Here is a 27,092-nt window from a genome sequence, read left to right as displayed (position 1 = left end):
TACGGCTGAATAGTATTCCATTGTAAATATTTACTACATCTTTGACCATTCATCTGTTGATGGACACTTAGGTTGATACTATATCTTTGCAGTTGTAAATATGCTGCTGTGAACATGGGGTGTATGGGGTGTATGTATCTTTTTGAATTAGTAACGTGGTATGGTTCAAATAGTATGAGCAAAATTGATTTTTTTTAACCACATTAAAAATCATTGTTTTATTAATACATATTAAATTCACACATGGTCTCAGCAAACCTTTATTCACCTATGATCCTCTTATCAAAATATAGATTATAGAAATTCAGAAGAATTCTTCTAATAGACTGATGTGAGAATTGTGATTTTTATGGTTTATAGAAAAAAGGCTAGTTATTTGATAAACGTGGGTATACAGTAATTTTATAACTTCTTATGGAAGGGTTACCTATATTTTTCTTAGTTTTTGATGAAGATGTATTGTTTCAAACATGCCAACTAATATTCTTGACTTCTGTTGATTTAGTGAATGTTTATCAGGATTTTAATGAACTACCATCTTTTTATCCTTAAAAGCAAATGGACACAGCTACTTAAATTTAGAGTGATTCTCTTTCTTTAGTACAAAGAGTAAGTCCCTGAGCACTTAACTAATAGTCATCATAAGAATGATTTAAATAAACAACACATGTCATCTCCATTTAGATTTTCATTATACATTTTACCTTATAGTCTTTAAACATACATGGAGTAGTGAAAATAAATGATTGCCCCCTAATATAGAACTTCTTTTATCTCTGAGGCATCAATAGTCAAACACATGAATTTACATTCACACTAGAAAGAAAGGCATATCATGTAATTTGGGAGTTATATTACTTTCAAATAACCTCAAATAATACTAGTATAACAAAGATACTGATAATAGTTATACCTGGCTCAACATCAATACCAACAATAAATTGGATCAATATCTGTGATCAGTACAACAAATAAGTTTTACAGGTGCTTCAACTTTAGATTATTTTCTAAATAATAGAAAATATTTCCAGAGTAGTGCTGAAAAGTTATTGATTTTAATGCTTTCTACTGTGTTTGCTGATATTTATTTAGATTTGATTTTTGATTGAGTGCTTTTACATTTTTTTCATCTTTCAAGTTTCTTTCCACTATGAACTCTTTGGCTATTTTCTGAAGTATATACTTGGGACTAATGTCTTTCACCACTTACTATGTTTGTAGGGTTTCTACGATTTTGAGTGAGGTAACAGCTTTGATTAAAGTCTTTGTCACATTCTCTGCATTTGTACAGTTTTTTCCTACTATGTTTTTTTTCCTACTTTTCTATGAATTTTGTTATTCTTTGTGAGCCAGTTAAAGGCTTTGTGACATTCTATACATTGGTGAGGTTTCTTCCAGTATGAATTCTTTGATGCTGAGTAAGATATGGATTTAAGTCTGAATTTGGTAATAAGGAGTTCATGATCTGAGCCACAGTCAGCTCCTGGTCTTGTTTTTGTTGACTGTATAGAGCTTCTCCATCTTTGGCTGCAAAGAATATAATCAATCTGATTTTGATGTTGACCATCTGGTGATGTCCATGTGTAGAGTCTTCTCTTGTGTTATTGGAAGAGGGTGTTTGCTATGACCAGTGCATTTTCTTGGCAAAACTCTATTAGTCTTTGCCCTGCTTCATTCCGTATTCCAAGGCCACAATTGCCTGTTACTCCAGGTGTTTCTTGACTTCCTACTTTTGCATTCCAGTCTCCTATAAAGAAAAGGACATCTTTTTTGGGTGTTAGTTCTAAAAGGTCTTGTAGGTCTTCATAGAACCGTTCAACTTCAGCTTCTTCAGCATTACTGGTTGGGGCATAGACTTGGATTACTGTGATAATGAATGGTTTGCCTTGGAAACGAACAGAGATCATTCTGTCGTTTTTTAGATTGCATCCAAGTACTGCATTTCGGACTCTTTTGTTGACCATGATGGCTACTCCATTTCCTCTGAGGGATTCCTGCCCACAGTAGTAGATATAATGGTCATCTGAGTTAAATTCACCCATTCCAGTCCATTTTAGTTTGCTGATTCCTCGAATGTCAACATTCATTCTTGTCATCTCTTGCTTGACCACTTCCAATTTGCCTTGAATCATGGACCTGACATTCCGGGTTCCTATGCATTATTGCTCTTTACAGCATCGAGTAGGGAAAACCACTAGACCATTCAGGTATGACCTAAGTCAAATCCCTTATGATTATTTAGATTTGATTTTTTATGATTATACGATGGAAGTGAGAAATAGATTTAAGGGCCTAGATCTGATAGATAGAGTGCCTGATGAACTATGGAGTGAGGTTCGTGACATTGTACAGGAGACAGGGATCAAGACCATCCCCATGGAAAAGAAATGCAAAAAAGCAAAATGGCTGTCTGGGGAGGCCTTAAAATAGCTGTGAAAGGAAGAGAAGCAAAAAGCAAAGGACAAAAGGAAAGATACAAGCATCTAAATGCAGAGTTCCAAAGAAAAGCAAGAAGAAATAAGAAAGCCTTCCTCAACAATCAATGCAAAGAAATAGAGGAAAACAACAGAATGGGAAAGACTAGAGATCTCTTCAAGAAAATTAGAGATACCAAGGGAACATTTCATGCAAAGATGGGCTTGATAAAGGACAGAAATGGTATGGACCTAACAGAAGCAGAAGATATTAAGAAGAGATGGCAAGAATACACAGAAGAACTGTACAAAAAAGATCTTCATGATCCAGGTAATCACGATGGTGTGATCACTGACCTAGAGCCAGACATCCTAGAATGTGAAGTCAAGTGGGCCTTAGAAAGCATCACTACAAACAAAGCTAGTGGAGGTGATAGAATTCCAGTTGAGCTATTCCAAATCCTGAAAGATGATGCTGTGAAAGTGCCGCACTCAGTATGCCAGCAAATTTGGAAAACTCAGCAGTGGCCACAGGACTGGAAAAGGTCAGTTTTCATTCCAATCCCAAAGAAAGGCAGTGCCAAAGGATGCTCAAACTACCGCACAATTGGACTCATCTCACATGCTAGTAAAGTAATGCTCAAAATTTCTCCAAACCAGGCTTCAGCAGTACGTGAACTGTGAACTTCCTGATGTTCAAGCTGGTTTTAGAAATGGCAGAGGAACCAGAGATCAAATTGCCAGCATCTGCTGGATCATGAAAAAAGCAAGAGAGTTCCAGAAAAACGTCTATTTCTGCTTTATTGACTATGCTAAAGCCTTTGACTGTGTGGATCACAATAAACTGTGGAAAATTCTGAAAGAGATGGGAATACCAGACCACCTGATCTGCCTCTTAAGAAACCTATATGCAGGTCAGGAAGCAACAGTTAGAACTGGACATGGAACAACAGACTGGTTCCAAATAGGAAAAGGAGTACGTCGAGGCTGTATATTGTCACCCTGCATTTTTAACTTACATGCAGAGTAGTACATCATGAGAAACACTGGACTGGCAGAAAGACAAGCTGGAATCAAGATTGCCGGGAGAAATATCAATGACCTCAGATATGCAGATGAGACACCACCCTTATGGCAGAAAGTGAAGAGGAATTCAAAAGCCTCTTGATGAAAGTGAAAGAGGAGAGTGAAAAAGTTGGCTTAAAGCTCAACATTCAGAAAACTAAGATCATGACATCCGGTCCCATCACTTCATGGGAAATAGATGGGGAAACAGTAGAAACAGTGTCAGACTTTATTTTTGGGGGCTCCAAAATCACTGCAGATGGTGACCACAGCCATGAAATTAAAAGACGCTTACTCCTTGGAAGCAAAGTTAGATAGCATATTCCCAACCTAGATAGCATATTCAAAAGCAGAGACATTACTTTGCCAACAAAGGTCCGTCTAGTCAAGGCTATGGTTTTTCCCGTGGTCATGTATGGATGTGAGAGTTGGACTGTGAAGAATGCTGAGCGCTGAAGAATTGATGCTTTTGAACTGTGGTGTTGGAGAAGACTCTTGAGAGTCCCTTGGACTGCAAAGAGATCCAACCAGTCCATTCTGAAGGAGATCAGCCCTGGGATTTCTTTGGAAGGAATGATGCTAAAGCTGAAACTCCAGTACTTTGGCCACGTCATGTGAAGTGTTGACTCATTGGAAAAGACTCTGATGCTGGGAGGGATTGGGGGCAGGAGGAGAAGGGGACGCCAGAGGATGAGATGGCTGGATGGCATAACTGACTCGATGGACGTGAGTCTGAGTGAACTCCGGGAGTTGGTGATGGACAGGGAGGCCTGGCGTGCTGCGATTCATGGGGTCGCAAAGAGTCGGACACGACTGAGCGACTGAACTGAACTGAAGATATGGATGCTGATCAAAGACTCTGCAACATTCTGTACTTTCATAAAGCTTCTCTGCAATATGAATTATTTGATGATGCTTAAGATTTGAGCACTGTGTAGAGGCTTTGCGAAATTCTTTACATGTGTATGGTTTCTCCCCAGTGTGAATTATCTGATGTCTGGTAAGTTTTGAGCACCATATAAGGGCTTTACCACATTCTTTACATTTATAAAGTTTTCCTCTAGTGTGAATTTTCCTATGTCTACTTAGATTTTTTTTAAAGACTTTCCCAGATTTATTACACTTGTAATGTTCCTCTGTAGTATGAACGATTGATTAAAATCTTTATCACATTCACTACATTTGTAAGTCTTCTCTCCATATGAATCCTCTTATATGTAGTAATATTGAGCTTTGATAAAAGACATTTTTATATTTATTACTTTTAGAATGGTTTTCTGAAAACTCAGTGCCCTGATTCATAAGATTTGAGTCTTGGTCAAAGTTATTGTCTGATTTATTGCAAGGATTGCTTGTCATTCCATTATAAATGCTGTTGTAGTTATTGAATAACAGAGCTCTTGCTTAAGCTCTTACACAATTTATTGCAGTTTAAATTTACAAGGTGACAGCTTTCATGTTTTCCCAGCAGCATTTTTTTGAAACAAATCTTCCACGCCTACTTTTTTGGTCATCAGAACCTGGGTGTCATCATAAGACAAAGCTTGGTATGTGGGCTGTTGTCTCTATTCTCTTCACATCCTAGAGATCCTTATTTTGTGCACAAAAAGTGACCACATGTCTGGCTGACAGTAAGACCCAAGGAGACCAGGTCCCAGTAGTTCTCTAACATCACATTCCTGTGTAATTCCCAGTGATCAAACTCAAGGCATTGCCACTCCTCTTGAGAGAAATCAGTGGCCACATCCTAAACATCCGCAGTCCCTGAGAGGCTGCCATTTCCTCCTCTTCTTCCTGCTGCTGTGTGCTGTGTTCTCGTCGGTATCATGGTGAAGAATCACACCAGCATCTTAGAGCACACCTTCCCAGGGGTGTGCACTTCTCCCTCTCTGGCTCCTGTCACACCCACAAGCCAGGCTGTCAAAGCTGACTTTGAAATGCTGAAAGGGCCAGCCTCTCCGAGTGTCCTTTGTCTCAGGAGAGATTCAGGAGTTTGGGTTTTAGGGGGGTATGAACCAAGCATGGCCCTGCAATAAACCTTTCTCTGCTCCAGATTCTCCTGTTTAGGTACTGTTTGGCTGGGAATGTGGCTGCAGTGGATACCACTCTACTCAGTTGGGGGCACCTTCTCCAGGACTCCTACCTGCCTTGGGGTGAGGCAGTGCATTCTACTCCCAGCTGTTCCCTCCAAGGAGGGCCCCCCACCACCGAGTGACTGAGAGTGGAGCAGCCCTGCCCCTACCACCCAGAATGGAGCCCAGGTCTCCTTGGAGCCAACAAAATGTTTTAAAGGATAGGCTTTAAGGGTACTTTTGATTTAGAGTCCATACTAATCTTGATACAACTTAGATCACTGGAAAGCCATTTTCCAGTTGAGAACTTATGATACACAAATATAATTTCCTTGTGCTTTGGGACTTTGTAGATAATATTATAATTTTAGAAGTAAACCTTTTTACAGTGTTAGTTGATGGTGATACAAGTAATCTAGATCATTCATACAGTTTTATTTTTCAGTGGTATAATAGCTTATTTCTTTAACTGTAGTACACGTTTGGTTATCTGTCACATAATTGGTTTTTTCCTTGCCAGTGGAAAGACAGATTTTACTACCAGCTTAAAGAGCATACATGTCAATAGATTAATGGATTCTATCTGAGAAACATGAGATTGGTTACTTTTATCCAGGGGCTGAGTGACTAAGTTTTTACTCCTCTTACCAAGAAAAATTTTCAGTTGTTTTTAATTTTGTTGTCATGTTTGTTGTGTTTCATTTTCATCGTTGTCAGGCTTTTCTTGAGTTGCCAAAGTAGGCAAATGGTTTTATGCTGAGATGAACATTTGAGAATTTGTTTCTTTGATCATTGCTTTCTCACCCACACACAGGCCCATTAATCTAAGAATAATTCTGTACATTTCCTTCTCAGTATGAAAATTTTCTTGCTTGATCTTGTTCTGGTATTAAAATTACAAATCTGGATTATCTAATATAATCCCCTAATTCTTTCTCCACTAATGGAAATAACATAGGTTTCATATGTTTGCATTTGTATGAATGACTAAAAGTGGGCAATTCATGGGACTATAGGAATTTCTTTTTTTCTTTCTTATTGCATTTTACTTCCCTTCCCTGCCATAGCTTAAATCAAAGATATGACTTATTTTAAGACTTGTAGAGGCAAGGAAAGTGATGAGCTACGGTTGTTCAGGGGTCAAAGAATTTGGGTTTTTCTCTGAAATGAATTGATTCTTCAGAAGTTATTTTACATTGTTCCTTATTATCTCCTTATAATTTTTCTTGTTAAGAGTCTGAAAGGTGGGATGTTCTTTTACCTAGGAAGAATGTTTTTCATTTTTGTTTCCATTTCTTGGGATTCAGCCTCAGTGACCAGGAGCTAAGAAAATACCAGTTGTCTTTCTTAGGAGTACTACTTGGTTGGAAGAAGGAGGAGCTAGGTAGTATGCATTTCTGAATGATGGTGATGAAATTCTATAGTAAGTTTAAAATGTTATGGTACTTTAGGTATAAGTGAAATTATGTGGACTATACTGAGAACATAAAGCTGGTATTATAAAATTCTTCCTGTGGGAAGTACTAAAAAGTTAACTAAAATCTAGAATAATACATTTATACCTTGGGGGCCATTTATAAATGACTGGTTGATAAATGGAAAAGGAGTTACCTCTGAAACTTTTCTGATGATTAAAGCTGGGAGATACTTCACAGGGACTAGTTTAGTTTCTTTTTGTGTGTATAGAAATTTTCATAGTAAATTACATTTTATAATCAATTTTATTCATATCTTGTTTTTTTGTTTTGTTTTTTACTAGTTGGCATACTTAGGATTTCTGATGCTTTATACATTTGTGGTTCTTGTACAAATGGAACGATTACCTTCAGTTCAAGAATGGATTGTTATTGCTTATATTTTTACCTATGCTATTGAGAAAGTCCGTGAGGTATGTCTTTAGTTTTTCCTACCAGTAACTTAGTTTGTAATTAGAGGGTGTTTTGTTTGTTTCGGTTATGTGTATGGGTATGTGTAGGTGTTATTCATAATTTCAGTAGGTGATGATATTATTAAAGTGTAGAATGTTTGGTTTTGCTATTCTAAAAGTGATGACCAAAGAATAGAGATTAGTGTGTTGTTAACTTTGTCCTAATTACAAAGATAGTGATTGTCTCAAAAAGTAGATTAGATTTTTATTTCCTCAACATTCATATTTATGATCTTTGCCACTCTCAAAGAATTTTAAATATACTAGCTAATCAGTTAGGTAAATTATAAGTAGTTTCTTATTGTACACTCCTCTAAAGTATCTTGTGGACTTCCCAGGTGGCTTAGTGGTAAAGAATTCTCCTGCCAGTGTGGAGTTGGGAAGATTCCCTGGAGTAGGAAATGGTAGCCTACTCGAGTATTCTTGCCTGGAAAATTCCATGGACAGAGGAGACTGGTGGGCTACACAGCCCATGGAGTCACAAAGAGTCAGTCTGAGTGACTGAGCAAAGTGTACTCTATTGCCCATTGAATTGTCATTTAGATTTAGATCCCTGTGTCTATCAGAGTTTTCAATGTAAAATTGTAAATTTTCTAATACCCTGACTTCAGGGGAAAAAAAGTTTTAAAAATCTTTTTACAATTTTCTGTTTAAAATGATACCTACATATATGTTGTTCTATAACATACTTATTTAAATACATCAGAATTATTTCATGTCTCTGGGCTTTACATTTAGAGAATACATGAAATTGCAAAAATAGAAGGCATTGTACTTCTCTCCCACTTAAGTATTGTAGGACTTTATCTTACTAAATAACTTACTATGCATTTTAAATTCCTTTGAGTGCCATGGCCACTATATTTATGAAATCTATTGTTTCACTAATATGTTTAAAGAAATTAAGTTGTTAAATGGTAAAAGCAAGTTGCAAACAATTCTTTTAAATGTATATTCATAAAACAGCTCTGCAAGAATTCATTAGATAATAATAAAAGTGGTTGCCTCTAGTGGGAAGGGGAATCAGTTGACTAGTGGAGAAGAATGGGAGACTTTTCAATATTTATGATTCACTATGATTTTGAAGCTGTAAATGTATTACCATTTCCCACATAAAATTTTTTTTAAATTTTATATTAAAGAAAAGAGCTAAGTATAGCAATTTAAACCATTGAGTTGTTTACTTTCTGCAAATAAGGCACTTTTAGAAGATCCTACTTGAATGTCCTGGTGTTGTTTCAGTGAAAAATAAAACAACTTTTCAGAAGTATCTCACATTCCAAGCCTAGGGATCTTTGTTTTAATCCAGAATTTACAGTGTCTTAATTGGATGATCTTGGTTGAACAGGTTATTTATTTGTGGGTCTTTTTCCCCCCCACACACAGAAAATGAGGATAAGAACTGTGTCTCTGATACCTTACTGAATTGTTTTGGTGATCAAATACTAAGACAGTCAAAAATACTTTGAAATATTAAAAGATAAATAAAATTTTATTGTACTGTTATAACTGAATTCTGTTTTAATAGGAAGAAATTGATTATTATTATTTTTTAACCTTTAGATTTTTATGTCTGAAGCTGGAAAAATAAGCCAGAAGATTAAAGTGTGGTTTAGTGATTACTTCAATATCAGTGATACAATTGCCATAATTTCTTTCTTCATTGGATTTGGACTAAGATTTGGAGCAAAATGGAACTTTGAGAATGCATATGATAATCATGTTTTTGTGGCTGGAAGATTAATTTACTGTCTTAACATAATATTTTGGTATGTGCGTTTGCTAGATTTTCTAGCTGTAAATCAACAGGCAGGACCTTATGTAATGATGATTGGAAAAATGGTAAGTTGAGAGGTGTCGGATAATACTTGTGGGTTTATTGGTATTTTTTCTTAGAATCATAAAAATGTTACTGATACAATTTTACTTGAATCAGAGAATAGATAGTTCATGTTTATTTGCCTCATATTCAAAATAAACCATTTCTTAGGATGTTAACTTTTGAAGAAACTGTTTAACAGGATAAGGTTACGAAATCTTATTTGTTTTATCTTGAAATACTTTGCTACTTTTAAATGTTAGGACTGTTTGAAAAAAATAGACATTTGCCAGGTCTAATCTCTGAATTTCTTTTCATCTTTACTGCCACCACACTAATCCAATCTGTCATCATCTGGTAGCAGCAATAGTCTAGTAATCTGTTTACTCATAAGCAGTCTGGCCAGTCTTCAATCTATATAATAGCTAGAGTAATATTTCAAAATGCCAATCTGAACATGTTACTTCTCATTCTTAAAAAAATGTTTTTTTGATGGTTTTCCATTACTCCTAGAATCAGTGTACTTAATGAAACGCATAAGCCCTGCCCAGTTTGACTATTGGTTTCCTTCCTTTCCTTCCTATCTCTCTCCCTTCCTTTCCTCCCTTTAAATTTTGAAATAATTACAGATTTACATGCAGTTGTAAGAAATAAGAGCAATTCTCTGTACTCTTTACTTAGTTTCCACCAGTAGTAACATCTCCTTGCTTTCTTTCTGAACCTTACTTACCCTTACCATTTTTGACCTCTTTCCTGTGCTCTAGTCACACATGCCTTTGTCATTTTTCTTTAACAGAGCCCCTACCAGAGAACCAAGAATAGCTCTTTTTTTTTTTCCTGTGTAAAATGGTCATACTCATCTACACTCATATCCTTAGGTTTTTTGAGTAATTAGTTTTATTCTTCAGATCTTGACTCTTAACATGATTTTTTTTCAGGAAGAATTTTTTGTCTTTTTCAACTGGATGAAGTTTATTATCTGTATAATTTTATGGCACCCATGTTCTTCCTTTCAGAATATTTATCTGTGTCTAACTTTATTTTAAACTACATTTTTATTGGGTTATTTACATTCTCCTCTAGACTCTAAATTCATTGGAGTAGGAACTTTGGTGTTGGTCACCTTTTTATCTATAGTGCTTATCACAGTCCCTGTCACATAGACTCTCCTTATTAAATATTTGTTGTTTGGATGGATAAAGCCATTTCAAATAGTAAAAAAAACAATGTAAAAATAGTGAACATTAATTGTACTTTAAAAGGTTGGTTCTTAAGATTTTTTTCTCTGATTTTTATATCCTTAACAGATTATGCATTTAAAAAACAGTAAAAATTCAACAAGTAGTTTTTAATGTTCATTATATTCTCACTGCTATGCAAGACAGTGCAAAGGTATTAGGGATATTGTCCCTGAACTTTGTGAAATCACATTTTTCTTTTTTGACTTTATGAGTCCTGTCATTATTTTTAACAGTTACATAATCTAGCTTGAGGAGCCTGTCCTACATAAGGGATTTTAGGAAATATGAGATATTAGTAAACTATCAATGTGGTTGATTGATTAAGTTAATGAGTAGGGGATATAGGGCTTCATGGAAAGAGAAAAGTCTGTAGAGGTTTTTCTTATAAAGCAATGAAATGTGAACTAATCTTCGAAAGCTTGAGATAGATGGGAATAAGAAGGAGCAGCCTGTCTGGAACTTCTTTTATGATAAGGTACAGTTTGTTAGCACATTGGATAGAAGAGAGGGCATAGCTTCGAGTATATAGAACGTTGAAAAGTAGGACTTTAGAGAAGAAAAATACAGGGAAACCATTGAAGATTTTTCCTCCTAAATTTTGATTTTTCTTTACCATAAAAGAAGTATGGTGACACTTTTCTGTCTTTCCTTGTCATTTTGGAGTTACTTTTCAGTGTGTGGATGTTGAAAGCAGGTAAGTCAGGTTGTTTGTTATGATGATTTTTAACCAGAGGGTCAGTCTGAAAAAGTCTTACAAGGATTATGTGCAACTCCAACTCACCACACTAATCTTGTCCCTTTAAGCAAATACCATCATGGTTTATATCGTTAGATAACTCTTTCTTCCTCTCTTTACTGATCCAGACTATTTTTAAAATTATAACCAGAACGTCTAATCTTTTCCTGATATAATATGCCCACTATTTTGCTCTTTCTCATAGGCTTAACCACCTGGCAGATTCTGTTTTTTAAATATAGATGTCAGATTTAATGTGCAATTTTTATGCATTGAACTGAAAAAATCTAAAATGTATTGGGCCTACTCCTGCCATAAATAGCTTTCAGATTTTAGTGGTGTAAAAGACAAACTTTGTTATGCTTCTGTTGCTTTTGTGAAAGTAACTTCTTTCCTTGTTCTAAAATTACTATTCAAAATTTTAGCAAGAGCAGACAGACTACCCTCCAGAGATACTCAGTGTTAACAGTTTGAAGTAAACCTTTCCATTCTTCAAGAGATATATAGGGAAAAAAGACATGTATATGAATACATGTGTTTATTTGTGTTAAATTTCACAAATGGGCTTATATATTATGCTTTTTCTCACTTCTTTTAAAATATTTACCCCTTTATAAAAATCTGTTCCTAGAATTTTTGAAACCTTTTTCCTTAATCTTGGAAGATTGGTTTTCTAGATTAAATTTATCTTCTAAGTAACCCTTCTAAGTAATCCAATATAGGATTACCTGCATTGCTTTAAATTATGAAAACAAAATTTTTACAGTTTTTGAATATAGTTTTATTATTATATTTGCTTTTTCACAGTATACTTTTTCCCTCTAGGAGAGTGTATCCAGCTCTCCCCAGTTAAAAATTACTAGTTTACTATTTGTTACGTTAAAGGAGTACTTACTATTCATCATTTTGCATTATTTCATGAAGTAGTGGTATTTCCAGGAAAAGTAGGGGAATTAAGATTGTCAAATAGGCTTTACATGAACAGGTATGAAGTCCTGAGACCTCTGAATCATCAGCCAATACACCTTGTATAATTTTAGGATATTTCAGGTTTGGGTTTTGATCTGGGCATTTTCTTTAATTACAGATATATATTTGGATTTCAAATTATAGCAACTGCCATGAATAATGTTTTGATGAATTATTTGCCTTTTAAAATCTTTTATCCCAAGATTTTGTTTATTGAATGCATACATTCTCTTAGTAGTGCTCTTAAATGGTCAACTAAGATATTATTTAACTATTTTATAAGTAAAAAAACTGAATCATTGGAGAGTGTATTAGGATTCTTTGATTGCAAGTTACAGAGACTCTGACTTAATTTTAAAAGGAAATGTATTAGCAGATCTAACAATTTTAAAGCTAAAGGATCAAGACTAAATGATTATATTTAAGTAAATGTTTTATAATTTCTCCATCTATTCTAGATTTACTGTCCTCTTTACTTTTCATAGTCTCACCTTCCATTTCTACTTTCACTGTATACTTGTTCAAAACATATATGAAAATGTTATAATAACTTACTTTAGGTTGATTTATTACTGCAATTATTGTTAGTTCATAGTAGATTAAAATACAGATTTATTATACATGTAGTCTCTTGAATGGGATTTTCCCCTTATTTTCTGTGCATGAATACTACTACATATTGCTAGAGTGAGACTACATTCACTTTTTTATATGTAAGTGCTGAATACATGTATATATAATAAGTGGATAGAAATTAAAGTTTTCTTATTACATTTCACTTAATTATTTGAATTCCTGAGTAATGATGTCAAAATTCACATTGTGATTTAGCAGTAAAAATTGTTTTTTAATGATTTATTGTGTAATAGCTCAGTTAGGCTCTTTTTAATTTTGTTGAAATTAAATAGTTGCAAACCATCTGACTTGCAAAAGGGTTTGTTAACCAGATATGGGGATCAGTTCTTTTTTAGACACACATACTGATAATTTAGTTTGTTGTATTTACCTCTTAGAAGGTTTCACAGCCCAGGAGACAAAGCACCATGATAGAGTTCAGGATGGAAGAACATTCATGGAAATTGATTCCTTGCATCTGCCCATTATGTCTATACTTCTTTAAAAGGCTTCATGGACATGAGATAGGCAGACTCCGGTTTGAGCCTGTGTTATGGTTCAGTATATAGAAGATGCCTATGAGTTGCCTGATGTCACAGATCAGTTTTTATATAATTTCCTTTATGTTCAGGCTTATATAGTGATGAGATTTCCTGAATGTTACTGCTAGGAATAAAAAGAAACTCAAAGATTCAAACTATCTATTGGAATGTTAGAAACTTTTTTAAGATGAAGAATTATCTGTGTGTATAAATCCCCATGTATTTTAACAGTGTTCATTTTTTAACAGGTGGCCAATATGTTCTACATTGTAGTGATTATGGCTCTTGTATTACTTAGTTTTGGTGTTCCCAGAAAGGCAATACTTTATCCTCGTGAAGCACCATCTTGGACTCTTGCTAAAGATATAGTTTTTCATCCATACTGGATGATTTTTGGTGAAGTTTATGCCTATGAAATTGATGGTAAGGATTTAATGTGTACGAGTTTATCTTATGTTAAAGTCAGAATTGCATTTTAGTAATACTGTGTATTTTCACAAATTAAGGTGTTATAACCTTAGCCTTCCCACAATATATTAATCTCAGAAGAAACATAAACATTAATTGAAAAAAGTATTTCAGTTTTTTTTTTTGTTGCAAATAATGAAATTTAGCCTAAACTGGCTTACACAGTAAGGACATATATTAACTCACATAACAGAAAGTGCTAGAGTGTCTTTGTGATGGGTTACCTGATAGCTAAGGACACCTGTTCTTTCATCCCAGTGCTCAGTAATCAGTGTCTGATTCAAAAAGGGTTTCCTTTACAATTTTAAGACTCTCTAATTAGCGGTGGGAGGAAAGAGACACTGTTTTCCATAGTTCTCTCCAGAGGGAAATGTCTCATATCCAAGATGCTCCCTATTGAACCTGTATTTTTATCTCATTAGCTCAAATTGACTTCAGGTTACCTATGTCTAAACAAGGCAAGCATAATGGAATTGATTAGTTGATTGTATCAATCAATATATACTATTGAATTTTAAAATTCACCTTTCAATACATTCTCTGCATAAGGTTATTCTGTTCTTTTAAAGAGGCAAGTGGGCCTTAGGAAGCATTACTATGAACAAAGCTAGTGAAGGTGATGAAATTCCAGTTGAGCTATTTCAAATCCTAAAAGATGATGCTCTTAAAGTGCTGCACTCAATATGCCAGCAAATTTGGAAAACTCAGCAGTGGCCACAAGACTGGAAAAGATCAGTTTTCATTCCAGTCCCAAAGATGGGCAAGGCCAAAGAAAGTTCAAAATACCACACAGTTGCATTTATGTCATGCTTGCAAGGTAATGCTCAAATCCTTCAAGCTAGGCTTCAACAGTATGTGAACCAAGAACTTGCAGATGTACAAGCTGCATTTAGAAAAGGCAGAGAAACTAGAAATCAAATTGCCAACATCTGTTGGGTCATAGAAAAAGCAACAGAATTCCAGAAAAACATCTTGTAAAGCCTTTGACTCTGTGGATCACAACAAAGTGAAAAATTCTTAAAGAGATGGGAATACCAGACCACTTTACCTGCTTCCTGAGAAATCTGTATGCAGGTCAAGAAGCAACAGTTAGAACTGGACATGGAGCAATGGACTGGTTCAAGATTGGGAAAGGAATACATCAAGGCTGTATATTGTCACCCAGCTTATTTAACCTATATGCAGAGTACATCATGCAAAATTCTGGGCTGGATGAAGCACAAGCTGTAATCAAGATTGCTGGGAGAAATATCAATAACCTCAGATATGCAGATGACACCACCCTAATGACAGAAAGCTAAAAGGAACTAAAGAACTTCTTGATGAGGGTGAAAGAGAAGAATGAAAAAGCTGGCTTAATACTCAACACTCAAAAAACTAAGATCAGGGTATCTGGTCCCATCACTTCATGGCAAATATATGGGGAAACAATGGAGACAGTGACAGACTTTATTTTCTTGGGCTCCAAAATCTCTGCAGATGGTGACTTGCAGCCATGAAATTAAAAGATGCTTGCTTCTTGAAGGAAAAGCTATAATGAACCTAGACAGCAAATTGAAAAGCAGAAACATCACTTTGCAGACAAAGGTTAAAGGTCCGTGTAGTTAAAGCTCTCGTTTTTCCAGTACTGATGTACAGGTATGAGAGTTGGACCCTAAGAAAGGCTGAGCGCTGAAGAATTGATGCTTTCAAATTGTGGTGTTGGGGAAGACTCTTGAGAGTCCCTTGGTCAGCAAGGAGATGAAACCAATCAATTCTAAAGGAAGTCAACCATGAATATTCATTGAAAGGAGTGGTGCCGAAGCTGATGCTCCAATACTTTGGCCACCTGATGTGAAATGCTGACTCATTGTAAAAGACCCTGATACTGGGAAAGTTTAAGGGCAGGAGGAAAAAGGGTTACAGGATGAGATGGTTGGATGGCATCACTGACTCAGTGGGCTTGAGTTTGAGCAACTCCAGGAGGTAGTGAAGGTCAGGGAAGCCTGGCATGCTGCAGTCCCTGGTTTTGCAAAGAGTCGGACACAACTGAGCTGAATGAGAAGACAACTTGAGAACATAGATGATAATGCAAACTTTCAGGGATGTTCTTCTGACCTCCACATTGAGTTACAGAATCGTATTTTTGTTAGTTTGCTTGTGTTCTGTCTTGCTCTTTCTCTTCCATCTTACTTTACTCCTCCCTCTCCCTATTCCTGTGTTGCTCTTTACCCACCTATTTATAGGTGTTGGAACAGGGGATGGTAACATAGTGGTCACCAGTTGTTACCAGATGTTGATTAAAACAGATTTTACCAGCCTGGTAAAATTTTGTGTTTAATGGTTTCCTTTTTGATTTCTTTTCCAGGTTTTTATTGTCTGTTCTTTTTCTGATGTGGTTCTAGTTTAGTTATAAAGCATTAGATAAAGTTTTTTAGTCTCCTGCATTCTCTTTCTTGGGTATTTGCTTCATCAAACTAATCCAAATAGAATAGAAATAGATTGGAAAATTTTTTTAAGAGTGAAAGGACTATATGCATCAGTTTGCCCATAAAACCATTTATTTGAAAGGAATGATACAGCCATGATGAGAATTTCAGTGGTGTATATTTTTAAAATGCATACAAGCACTTCCCTGGCAGTCCAGTTAAGACAGCCCTTCCACTGCAGAAGGGATAGGTTCGATCCTTGGTCGGGAAGCTAAGATCCCGCATGCTGCAAGATGAGGCCAAATTAAGTAAAATGCTTAGACAATACCAGGTGCTAAGTGTATTAGAAATATTTGTATAAAACTTGTCACTGATGATTATTTAATTTTAATCCTTGCCATACTTGAATTTATTTTATCTTATTCCTCATAACTCTGTGGTGGGTATTAAAGCTCTTCCCTTCCTTAATCCAGGTATGTTATAGCTTCAGAAACATTCCAGGTGGAGGCAATAAAAAGCAAGGAATTAAAATCTAATCATTGTGTATTTGGGAGACACTTTAACCATTTCTTCAACCCTGTCTTGTGGCATTATAAACTAAACTCAGTAGTCTACATGTTTGTAAATGTACTATGAGTTTATCATACTCTTTTATGGTTCAGTTATTTTTCTTATAGAATGTGTGGCTGAATCTCAGAGTTTTATTCTCCTTAGTGTTCCTCTGGCTAAACCCTACCTTGAAGGGTAGACATAATATGGAAATACACTTCCTTGTGTGGAATAGAGTGGTAAAATTGTACCTGCGTCCCTCACAAAATTCTTCTGTGTTTATATGGCTGCCTGCCCAGAAACTTTTGCTAGAATCTGTGAAACAGATTTATACATAATCAAAACTTCCTTCAAACAAATGTAATCTAATACTGACTAGAAGCAGTTAACTGCTAAATTACTGTGTTTTAATTCTTTTTTCTCTCTCTCTAAAGTTTGTGCAAATGATTCCAGTATCTCTCATATCTGTGGTCCTGGGACATGGTTGACTCCATTTCTTCAAGCAGTCTACCTCTTTGTACAGTATATCATTATGGTCAATCTTCTCATTGCATTTTTCAAGTAAGAATTTTACTCAGCTGCTTATTGTAATGAGATCATTTAATATACAGTTTTCTTTTTGAAGGAACTATACAAAATTTTAAATATGATTATATTGAGGCTTAAGCTACTAAGAATTATTTCTGACAAATGTAAATAAAGCATGCTTTTTCAAAATCATATCAGCTCTAAGTTTGAAACTCTATCTTTCAGCATTCCATTCTTTTATAAATTTAATATTTATATGGGATTTATTACTCAATGGTCAGAGAACACATGTACAATATACAAAACAGAAAGGCAAATAGAAAAATTCTTAAGTAATCCCATTCTTAATATTTTGATGTACATCTTTATCTTTTATGAACATATATGAACCGTTTTTTTCCTTTCAAAAACAATGTTCTTACAGTTTTGTGTACTGTTTTTAAGTACACAGAACATGAATTTTTCCTACATTAATATATACTCCTCTCCAGTTTTTTAATGGCTGGCTAGTTAGTATTCCATGATATAGATCATGAGTTTTAAGCTAGTATGTTTTATTGCTCCATTTGATTATTTATAATTTTTTCTTCCCCAAGACCACATTGTGGTTAAATTTTTGATCAGTCCTTATGTATTTCCTTAGAGTGTTTTCCTGAAAGTAGAACTATTCAGTATATTTATATTTTGGGCTTCATGCACGTAAGTCAAAATCTGCCTGTTTCCCCAAATCTGTGCTCATAGGAGGTGTTATCTTTTTGATGGTTGCTTATTTTTTATAGCACATAAGAGTCTTATTTTTATTTGCAGTTAGTGTGTTACTTCAGATTGAATATTTTCTTTTGTTTTTGTCATTTATATACCATTTTAAAAGCTTAAAATCATATTTTCTGCCTATTTTTTGTTGGTTTGTAATTAAGACCCTCAACAATATCAATATGTTTATGTTTTTGCTGCATATGTTTTTTCCAGTTTCTCGTTTGCCTTTTAGTCTTTTTTATATTGGGATACTTCTTTGAATCCTTGTTTAGAACATAATTACAGTAAAATTTTAGTACTTCAAACTTTAAAATGTGCTTACTTAAGTTTGTTTATTCTTTGTTATTTAAGCAATGTGTATTTGCAAGTGAAGGCAATTTCCAATATTGTATGGAAGTACCAACGTTATCATTTCATTATGGCTTATCATGAGAAACCAGTTCTGCCTCCACCACTTATCATTCTCAGCCATATAGTTTCTCTTTTTTGCTGCATATGTAAAAGAAGAAAAAAAGATAAGACTTCGGATGGACCAAGTAAGTAAAGTATATTAAGGCAAATGTTTTTATCACATGCCAGTATTATACTGAAAGATAAATATTAATTTTAATCAGAAGACTTAATTGGTTAATGTTATTGTAAAGGCTTTTGGATTTGCCTAAGCATAAAGTATTTTTAAGTGCAGTATGGTTATCTTCAAAAGTAAATTTAGTATTAAACTTTCTTTTTGATATGGCATCTCAATTTAGTTTTCTTAAAATGCTAATATAAACCATAACACTTGCTGTTCTACAAACCATTTTGACTGCTACATAAAGAATTAACACTTTTAGTATATTTTGTACACTGCATGATATGAAGTCAAACTCTGCCTAAAATTTTACAGTGACTTTTTATTCTACCAATTCAGTGTTTAAATTCTTCTACCTGAGTATGTGAGGGACAGGTGAGAGAGACAGATGAGAAAGGGTGTTTCACAGGAAAAGGAAATTAGAAAAGGGGGAAATACCATTTTCTGCTGATATCACACTGTGAGTGAAGAAAGAAGTAGAAATGACTTATCTATGGCTTCAGAAACAGTAAGTTTTTTAATAAGAAAACAGTTGCAGATGATTTACATAATCTTACGAGCTCTTGTGGACTTCCCTGGTGGCTCAGACGGTAAAGCGTCGGTCTACAATGCGGGAGACCCAGGTTCAATCCCTGGGTTGGGAAGATCCCCTGGAGAAGGAAATGGCAATACACTCCAGTACTATTGCCTGGAAAATCCCATGAAGAGAGGAGCCTGGTAGGCTACAGTCCATGGGGTCACAAAGAGTTGGACACGACTGAGCGACTTCACTTTCACTTTCATGAACTCTTGAGCTAAAGTTTATCTCGATGTCTTTGTTTATGTTTTTTTTTTCCTTTTCCTGCCATAGAACTTTTTTTAACAGAAGAAGATCAAAAGAAACTTCATGATTTTGAAGAGCAGTGTGTTGAGATGTATTTTAATGAAAAAGATGACAAATTTCATTCTGGGAGTGAAGAGAGAATTCGTGTCACTTTTGAAAGGTTCAGAAACTCTTTAATTATAACTGATTTTATGTCAGAGTGGGTTCTGTTAGTTATGTCTCTCTTACATGGTCATTGTGCGATTTGTGTTTGTCAAACAAGTAAGTTTAGTAATGATTTTACATTAGATATTGGGAGACAGATCAGTTGTTTACTTCATGTAAGTCAGTCAGTCTCTTAATGTTTTTGGACCCTTGTTACAGGGGGCAGAAAAGAGTTAATATTCTTTACTGGTTGGTGGAGAAAAATTACTGTTTAATTATTTTAAATAATTATGTCTTAATTATTATATCTTTAATTATTTAAAACATGTGTTTCTTTCCATTAGCTTTGCTACATTCTAAAAGTATATGGTGTTTGTGTAGTTACAGTAGTGGTAATAATAGTTCTATATTATATGTAGAATATAGAATATGTATATTCAATATATGTAGTTGAATACTCTTGTGTTACTCTGAGGTGGGAATAAATAGCCTGTGGCACAAAAGCATGTTTTGAAATCATGTATTTTTATTGCAATAGGATTTTTCTTAAACATAAGGTATGCCTTGTTATAAATGAATAATTATAAAAGATTTTATATTTTACCTTGTTTGAGTGCATGTAAAATTTCTTTTTACCAACATCATTTATTAAGATTACAGAAATAATTTCTAAACTAATTTTTAGCATTTGTAAAATGCCTGTGTTTCCATTACAGAGTGGAACAGATGTGCATTCAGGTTAAAGAAGTTGGAGATCGTGTCAACTATATCAAAAGATCGTTACAATCATTAGATTCTCAAATTGGCCATTTGCAAGATCTTTCAGCCCTGACTGTAGATACATTAAAAACACTCACTGCCCAGAAAGCTTCAGAAGCTAGCAAAGTTCACAATGAAATCACACGCGAATTGAGCATTTCCAAACACTTAGCTCAAAACCTTATTGATGACGGTCCTGTAAGACCTTCTGTATGGAAAAAGCACAGTGTTGTAAATACACTTAGTTCCTCTCTTCCTCAAGGTGGTCTTGAAAGTAATAATCCTTTTCTTTGTAATATTTTTATGAAAGATGAAAAAGATTCCCAGTGTAACATATTTGGTCAGGATTTACCTGTAATACCCCAGAAAAAAGAATTCAATTTTCCAGAGGCTGGTTCCTCTTGCAGTGCCTTATTCCCAAGTGCTGTCTCTCCTCCAGAACTGCGACAGAGAATACATGGAGTAGAAACCTTAAAAATGTTTAGTAAAAATCAAAAACCAGGCAATTCATCTAACAGTATACCACATCTATCATCCCCACCAACCAAATTTTTTGTTAGTACACCATCTCAGCCAAGTTGTAAAGGCCACTTGGAAACTGTAACCAAAGATCAAGAAACTGTTTGTTCCAAAGCTGCAGAGGGAGATAACATAGAATTTGGAGCGTTTGTAGGTAAGTTTGGAAAAACTGACATTTGTCATCAACAGTTTTTTTTTAAAATTATGATTATCACCATAGAAATAAAAATAAATTGCCAATTAATAAAATTACGTAATTGTGTGAAAAGTGCACTATCTTTTCATAGAGTATAGTCCTGAAGTTTTTAAAGGAATCAGAAGTGGGGGAAATAGGTTGAATTGGGCTGTAATAGTTATGTTAGCACATAACCTCTTTGGTGCAACTTACTATGATAGTGGTTGTGTGGAAAACTTATTTGTACTCTGTCTTTTCTTTTCAACTTGAGGATAGTCTCTTAATAATCAACTTTCATTGAAAGAACTTGAGTGATGTGTAAGCTTCAAATACAGAGGGAAAGAGGAGGCTAAAAGTAACTGGCAAAGAACAGTGTTTTATAAATAGGATGACCATATAGTTTTTCATTCAAACTAGTACACCTTTGAGAATGAAAGGTTATATTACTTATATTTACATTGGGACTATAGGGAAAACTAAGATTCTGCTTGAAAAATGAGTATTTATGGCCAACCCATTTATGTACCCAGAGGAGAGCATTTCAGAAAGGAATGATTCAGTCTTATACCTCACCTCAAATAAAATGAGGACTCAAGATATATATCTTTTGGCAATGATAACATATCAATGACCTTTGTGAAAACTGTTTTGGTGAAGGAAGTGATGGAGGGAGAAGCCAGATTATAGTGAAAAATAGTGTGAATGGGAGGAGAGAAAGTAAAGTACCAGTGGAAAGGGGGCTGCTCAAAAATTTGGCAGTTAAGGCAAGAAGAAAGAAATAACTAATATTTTGGTTTGTATGTTTAAGGCTTTATTTGTTTTGTTTTTGATAATAGCTTGTTATTTAAATGTTGACATTATGCCACATGAAAGGAAAAGGTGAAGAGAGGATGCTTTATAGAGCTAACCAGATCCCAGATATGTGTAGAATAACATATCTAACAGCCTTCCTCTTAGATTATTAAAAATAAAAGTATTTAAGAAAGAATTCTTAGAAAACAACTTGAGTTGTTTGTGGACATAACCAGAGTGTTCCAAGGATTGAAGGAGGCCATCTGTCTCTTTGGGTTTGAATTTTTCCATGAGGTGGCTTCTTAGCCTTGTTTTTAACACTGTGTAGCTTCCCAGCCTAGGAATTTACCTAGTCATGGAACATGTATAGAGATTGTTCAGAGAATATGTTACATCTATGTGAAGTCTCCACATTAGGGCCAACCCCATGATTTATCTAGGTACTGAGCATGCTGGTCTTTATTGCTAGACTGTGGTTTATAGAGATGATTTTTCCTACATTAAATATATCCCATTTCATTTTTAAAACACATTTTAGTCTCTTTGTTAATATATTGCCACTGGGATGGATACAGATATCCTTAGGTTTGATGTCTGTATATGTAATATGCATGTGTCATATGTATAATAAACATCTTAATATATAATGCTTTTTTATTGATAATAAAAGCTTCCCTGATGACTTAGACAGTAAATCTGCCTGCAGTGTGGGAGACCCGTGTTTGATCCCTGGGTCAGGAAGATCCCCTGGAGGAGGGAATGCAACCCACTTCAATGTTCTTGCCTGGAAATTCCGTGGACAGAGGAGCCTGGCAGACTATAGTCGCAAAGAGTCAGACATGACTGAGCGACTGACACACACACACACAGACACACACTCTCTCTCTCTGATAATATAATGATTGTTCTCTTCTTCTTTTAAATTTTAAGCAATTCACTTCATATCACTTGTAGGACTCTTAGGATCCTGTTACTATAAACTGAACAGCTCATGTTCTCCAACTTTTAACAAGTATTTTCACTCTCAGGGAAGCTACAGAAAATGGCAGAGCCATCAAAACTACTTACAACACAACGTAAATCATGTGTTTGAATAGACTAGGCAATCAGATTATTTTGATAGATCAAAATAAACAAGTACTTTTTGTTGTATCTTTCTCCCTCCTCCTTTTAAGGACACAGAGATAGCATGGATTTACAGAGGTTTAAAGAAACATCAAACAAGATAAAAGAAATGTTATCTGTAAGTAAATCCTTACAGCAGTGCAATTTATTTGGTTGTTTTGGGGTTTAGTTCAAAATAAAATTAAACATGTTTTTCAGTAAAAACAGTTTTAGCAGAGACCATCCATCATCATCATCATCTGAAATATGTTAAGCTCAGCAGACATATTTCTTTTCCTCCTGTATTTCCTGCCTCTGTTAATAATGTCAGCATTCTAGTTTACGAGGACAAACTTATACTCTTCCTCCTCCCTTCCAGTCAACAGCCAAGTCTAACTGGTTTTGCTTCCTAAATGTTTTTTTAGTACTTCTGCTTCTCTCGATTGTTAGTAGTAGTTACCCTGACTTAGGCTGTTATTCTCTAACTTATACTTCATTGAGCTCTTAATATATCTTCAACAAGGTGTTACAGCAACAGTTGAAAGAATTTATCATTGCACTTTGATGGCATCATTTTGCTGTTATGAAGTACTTGTTATATATGGGAAATCATTTAGGATAAATGGACATTTCCTAGTGGAAAACGGTAAATGTTAGGGTTTCCCCACAGATTGCACCTTTTAACAGTGACCCTATTAAATGAGCTTAAAGCCAAAGTAGACTGAAAAATTTTAAGTGTGCAGATAGCTTCCTGCTAAAAACAAAAAGAAATAAGTTTCTCTGAGTGGCAAGAAAAGTGGTGGCTATGTTTTCAGTTTAACAATTTTGAGTAACCTACTTAGAGAAAAAGAACTATGCTAATAGAATAATGAGTTCTAGCTCATGTTGGTCAGAGACTTTGAGTTCTTAAACATTTGTGGGTTACATCCCTTTGAAAATCTAATAAAAACTTTAGATCCACTCCAGGAAAAAATGCACATATGTTTCTGCTTTTAAGGTTTAAGGTTTGTTTTTTTTAAGGTTTAAGTTTACAGATACCTGAAGTTCACTCTTCAGTCCCATACTGGAATTTCTGTCAGACATGGTTCTATAAAATTGATGTGTCACTGCATCCAAGAGTATGTCAAGGAAAGTATTTAAGCAAAACAGAAACAAAAAATAACTAGAACTGGTTCCAAAAGAAGCAACTAAAATCAGAAAGGAAATTAGAGTTGCTTTGTGATAAAAGGAAGATTAACACTTTTTGTTGGCTAAGTAAATCAGCTGTAATGTGAAGAATGTGAAGCATCAAAGGTAGAAAAGTTTAATTTTCTTGAGATATGTTAAATTTGTTAATGAAAGTAATAGTTTATTTTGGTAGTAATATTTTAAAACCCATTGTTTCTGAGGGGTGGTAGACGTTTGGAAATATTTTAAAGTCATAATAGTGTGACCTGTTTATAGTTAAAAAGAAACAAAATGAATTTATCAGCTTACCCTCATTAGTTTAATGAAATTCATTAGTTCATCTGGAAAAATGAATAGGTAAAAAGAAAATGAGGGGGAATTAGTTGTTAGATACTAAAATATCTATACAGGTGGTACAGTTGAAACATGAATATTTAGTAAAACATTTTAGTGACTCTGAAATAACTCTTCTACAAATTAGAATTTAGTAAGGGTAAAATTAGAAATCAATGAGAAAAGGAATGCTTCGTCAGTAAACACACAAATTGGACAAGTGGGTAGAAATTTGGAAATATCTGTTTCATATCACTTTATAAGCTCAATGAATTCCAGATTTAATGTAAAAATTCAAATCATAAAAAACCTAAGAAAATAGAAATATTAAGTCAGTAAGTCAGGAATGCTTTTTAAACAAATATTAAGGGAAAGATGTAGAGAGATGAGAACTTAAAAATATGAAGCACAGATAAATCTTAAAAAAATAGAAATCTGACAAATAATGATCAGATAAATCTTTGGTATACAAATCGCTTATACAGATCAATAAGAAAGCTACTGAAAATCCCCCAAATAAATTTCCCCTCCACTCCTTTACCCTCCAAATTGTTGTTATCACTTTTAATTTTAGTGTAAAATAGTAGTTTTTTTCTTTTTTAGGTTAACTGATAATGTTTTATTATTTTCCAAATTGTTTCCTATTTTTTCCCCAACTTTTTTATGAACTTGTATTACTATGGAAAAGGATTCATTCAGGTGGATTTATGAACAATAAGCAAGTAGGTTATTTTGATGGCAGTTTTTGAGATTGATATTGAAGAAATAATTGTAACTTGTAATATACTCTTTGGAGTCCAGGTAGATTAAAACATATTGAGCTAAATACATCCAGAGACTCTTATACTACTTAGAACAGTGATTTGAAATTTAGTTAAATTGTTTTAAAATTGTGTATATGTACCCTGTGCAGAATGATATTCCTTCTGAAAACACTTTGAAACATGTGAGTTCTCACACTGGATTTACTGAGCGTCACAAAACTTCTATTCCTCTTCATTCAGAACAAGGTGAGTGTTTTGACTACGTGAGTTATATTAAATAAAAGGTATTTTATGTATGTCACACACCTGAGCAGTGAATGTTTCAGGAGTCAGAAAATGAAGATTCTGGTCCATCATTGTTGCTCTCAACCTTGAATAGAACATAATCTTAACATTCTAATAGTTTTTCTTTTTTAACCAATTGTTTAGTCCTAAAAGAAATGCAGACTTACTTTTTACAAATCTGCTGATTTTAACTTTTACAAATGCATCTGCTCTGTTTTAATCTGTATAGTCAGTCAACTTGTTTTTCTGATTTAATCTTTAAAAATAGCTAATACATTTATTGATTCAAAATTAAAATACACACAAGCACTTGGAAAATCGTTGTCAGTTTCTCACTTTAGCCCCATATGTAACTACTGTTATTTTTGCTTTTCCTCTAGAGTTTCATGCTTATATAATCATATATGACAATAAGTCTTTTCTGCCTCTCATTTTTAATACAAAATGTAGCATACTATACATGCCCTGCACCTTTAATTTTTTATCTAAAAATCAAGTGGCCTGGAGATGTTTCCATACAGTTAGGTACATATAATCTTTTTAAGATTTCTTAAGAAAAGCAGTACTACTATATTGCCCTCACCATCATTTCTCCTTTCTCTTCAAGTTAGGTTTACTCTAGGAGTGCAAATGGGTTTAACATTGAAATATAATTAAGGCATGATAATAACAAATTAAAGGAAAAAAATTATCTGATCATCTTAATAGATGCAAAAAGGCTGACTTTGATGAAATTCAACATCCGTTCATGATTAAAAACTCCTAGCAGATTAAAAATAGAATGGAGTTCCTTAATCTAAATAAAAGGTATCTTAACAAAAATTTACCACAGATACCATACTTCATAATGAAATATTAAAAGCCCCAGAAGGGAAACAAGGATTCTGGCTTTTATCATTTCTATTTAACATTTTAGCCAAAGGAAGAAAAGGAAGAAAAATTGGTAGAAGGATTGAGAGGGAAGAAATAAAACTCTTATTTTCAGATAACTTGGATATTATTACTAACATTAGAATGCCTGTAGTTTCACATCCTCGTGTTTCATTTTTGGCAGTATCTATTGACCTCCCAGTAAAGAAGACAAGGGCTAGGATTATAGCAAGAATTTGAAATCAGGCCAAATGTCCATTAATTGTAGTTTGGTTAAACAAATTATTGTAAGTCCTTTGTATGAAGTTCAATGTAGCATCCAAGTAGAATAGAAGAATCTTCTGTGTATTGATACTGAAAGATCTCCAAGCTTAAAGTTCAAAATCCAACAACAGGGACTTCCCTGGTGATTCAGTGGTTAAGACTCCATGCTCCTGATTGAGGGGGCCTGGGTTTGATCCCTGATCAGGGAGCTAGATCACACATGTCACAAGTAAGAGTTTGCATGCTTCAACTAAGACCTGGCACAGCCAAATAAATATTTTTAAAAACCACCAACAAAAAAAAGTCTGTAAATTAATTTAAAAAAAAGTCTGAAGATACATGATTAACATTTATGTTTAAATAAAAAAAAGGAAAGGCAGGGGTATATATACAAACACAAAGTAGCTGGAAGG

The 27,092-nt window shown here is 34.3% G+C and overlaps 1 protein-coding gene across 5 annotated transcripts in view; it reads left to right on the top strand.

Annotated features, from left to right (window-relative positions):
* TRPM7 (transient receptor potential cation channel subfamily M member 7) overlaps positions 1–27,092 on the top strand; it is a 114,070-nt gene that overhangs the window by 61,283 nt on the left and 25,695 nt on the right. For all 5 annotated transcript variants that reach the window (XM_006077783.4, XM_044925006.2, XM_006077782.4 and 2 more), the window contains 9 exons: positions 7,311–7,439; positions 9,042–9,320; positions 13,649–13,823; positions 17,260–17,386; positions 18,461–18,645; positions 19,531–19,663; positions 20,364–21,079; positions 23,068–23,135; positions 25,410–25,506. In XM_006077783.4, coding sequence (XP_006077845.1) covers positions 7,311–7,439; positions 9,042–9,320; positions 13,649–13,823; positions 17,260–17,386; positions 18,461–18,645; positions 19,531–19,663; positions 20,364–21,079; positions 23,068–23,135; positions 25,410–25,506 — 1,909 coding nt within the window. The remainder of the gene's footprint in view (positions 1–7,310; positions 7,440–9,041; positions 9,321–13,648; positions 13,824–17,259; positions 17,387–18,460; positions 18,646–19,530; positions 19,664–20,363; positions 21,080–23,067; positions 23,136–25,409; positions 25,507–27,092) is intronic.

The sequence above is a fragment of the Bubalus bubalis genome, chromosome 11, assembly GCF_019923935.1.
Source record: "Bubalus bubalis isolate 160015118507 breed Murrah chromosome 11, NDDB_SH_1, whole genome shotgun sequence".
Classification (NCBI taxonomy): domain Eukaryota; kingdom Metazoa; phylum Chordata; class Mammalia; order Artiodactyla; family Bovidae; genus Bubalus; species Bubalus bubalis.
This window is presented reverse-complemented; position numbering and strand designations above follow the sequence as displayed.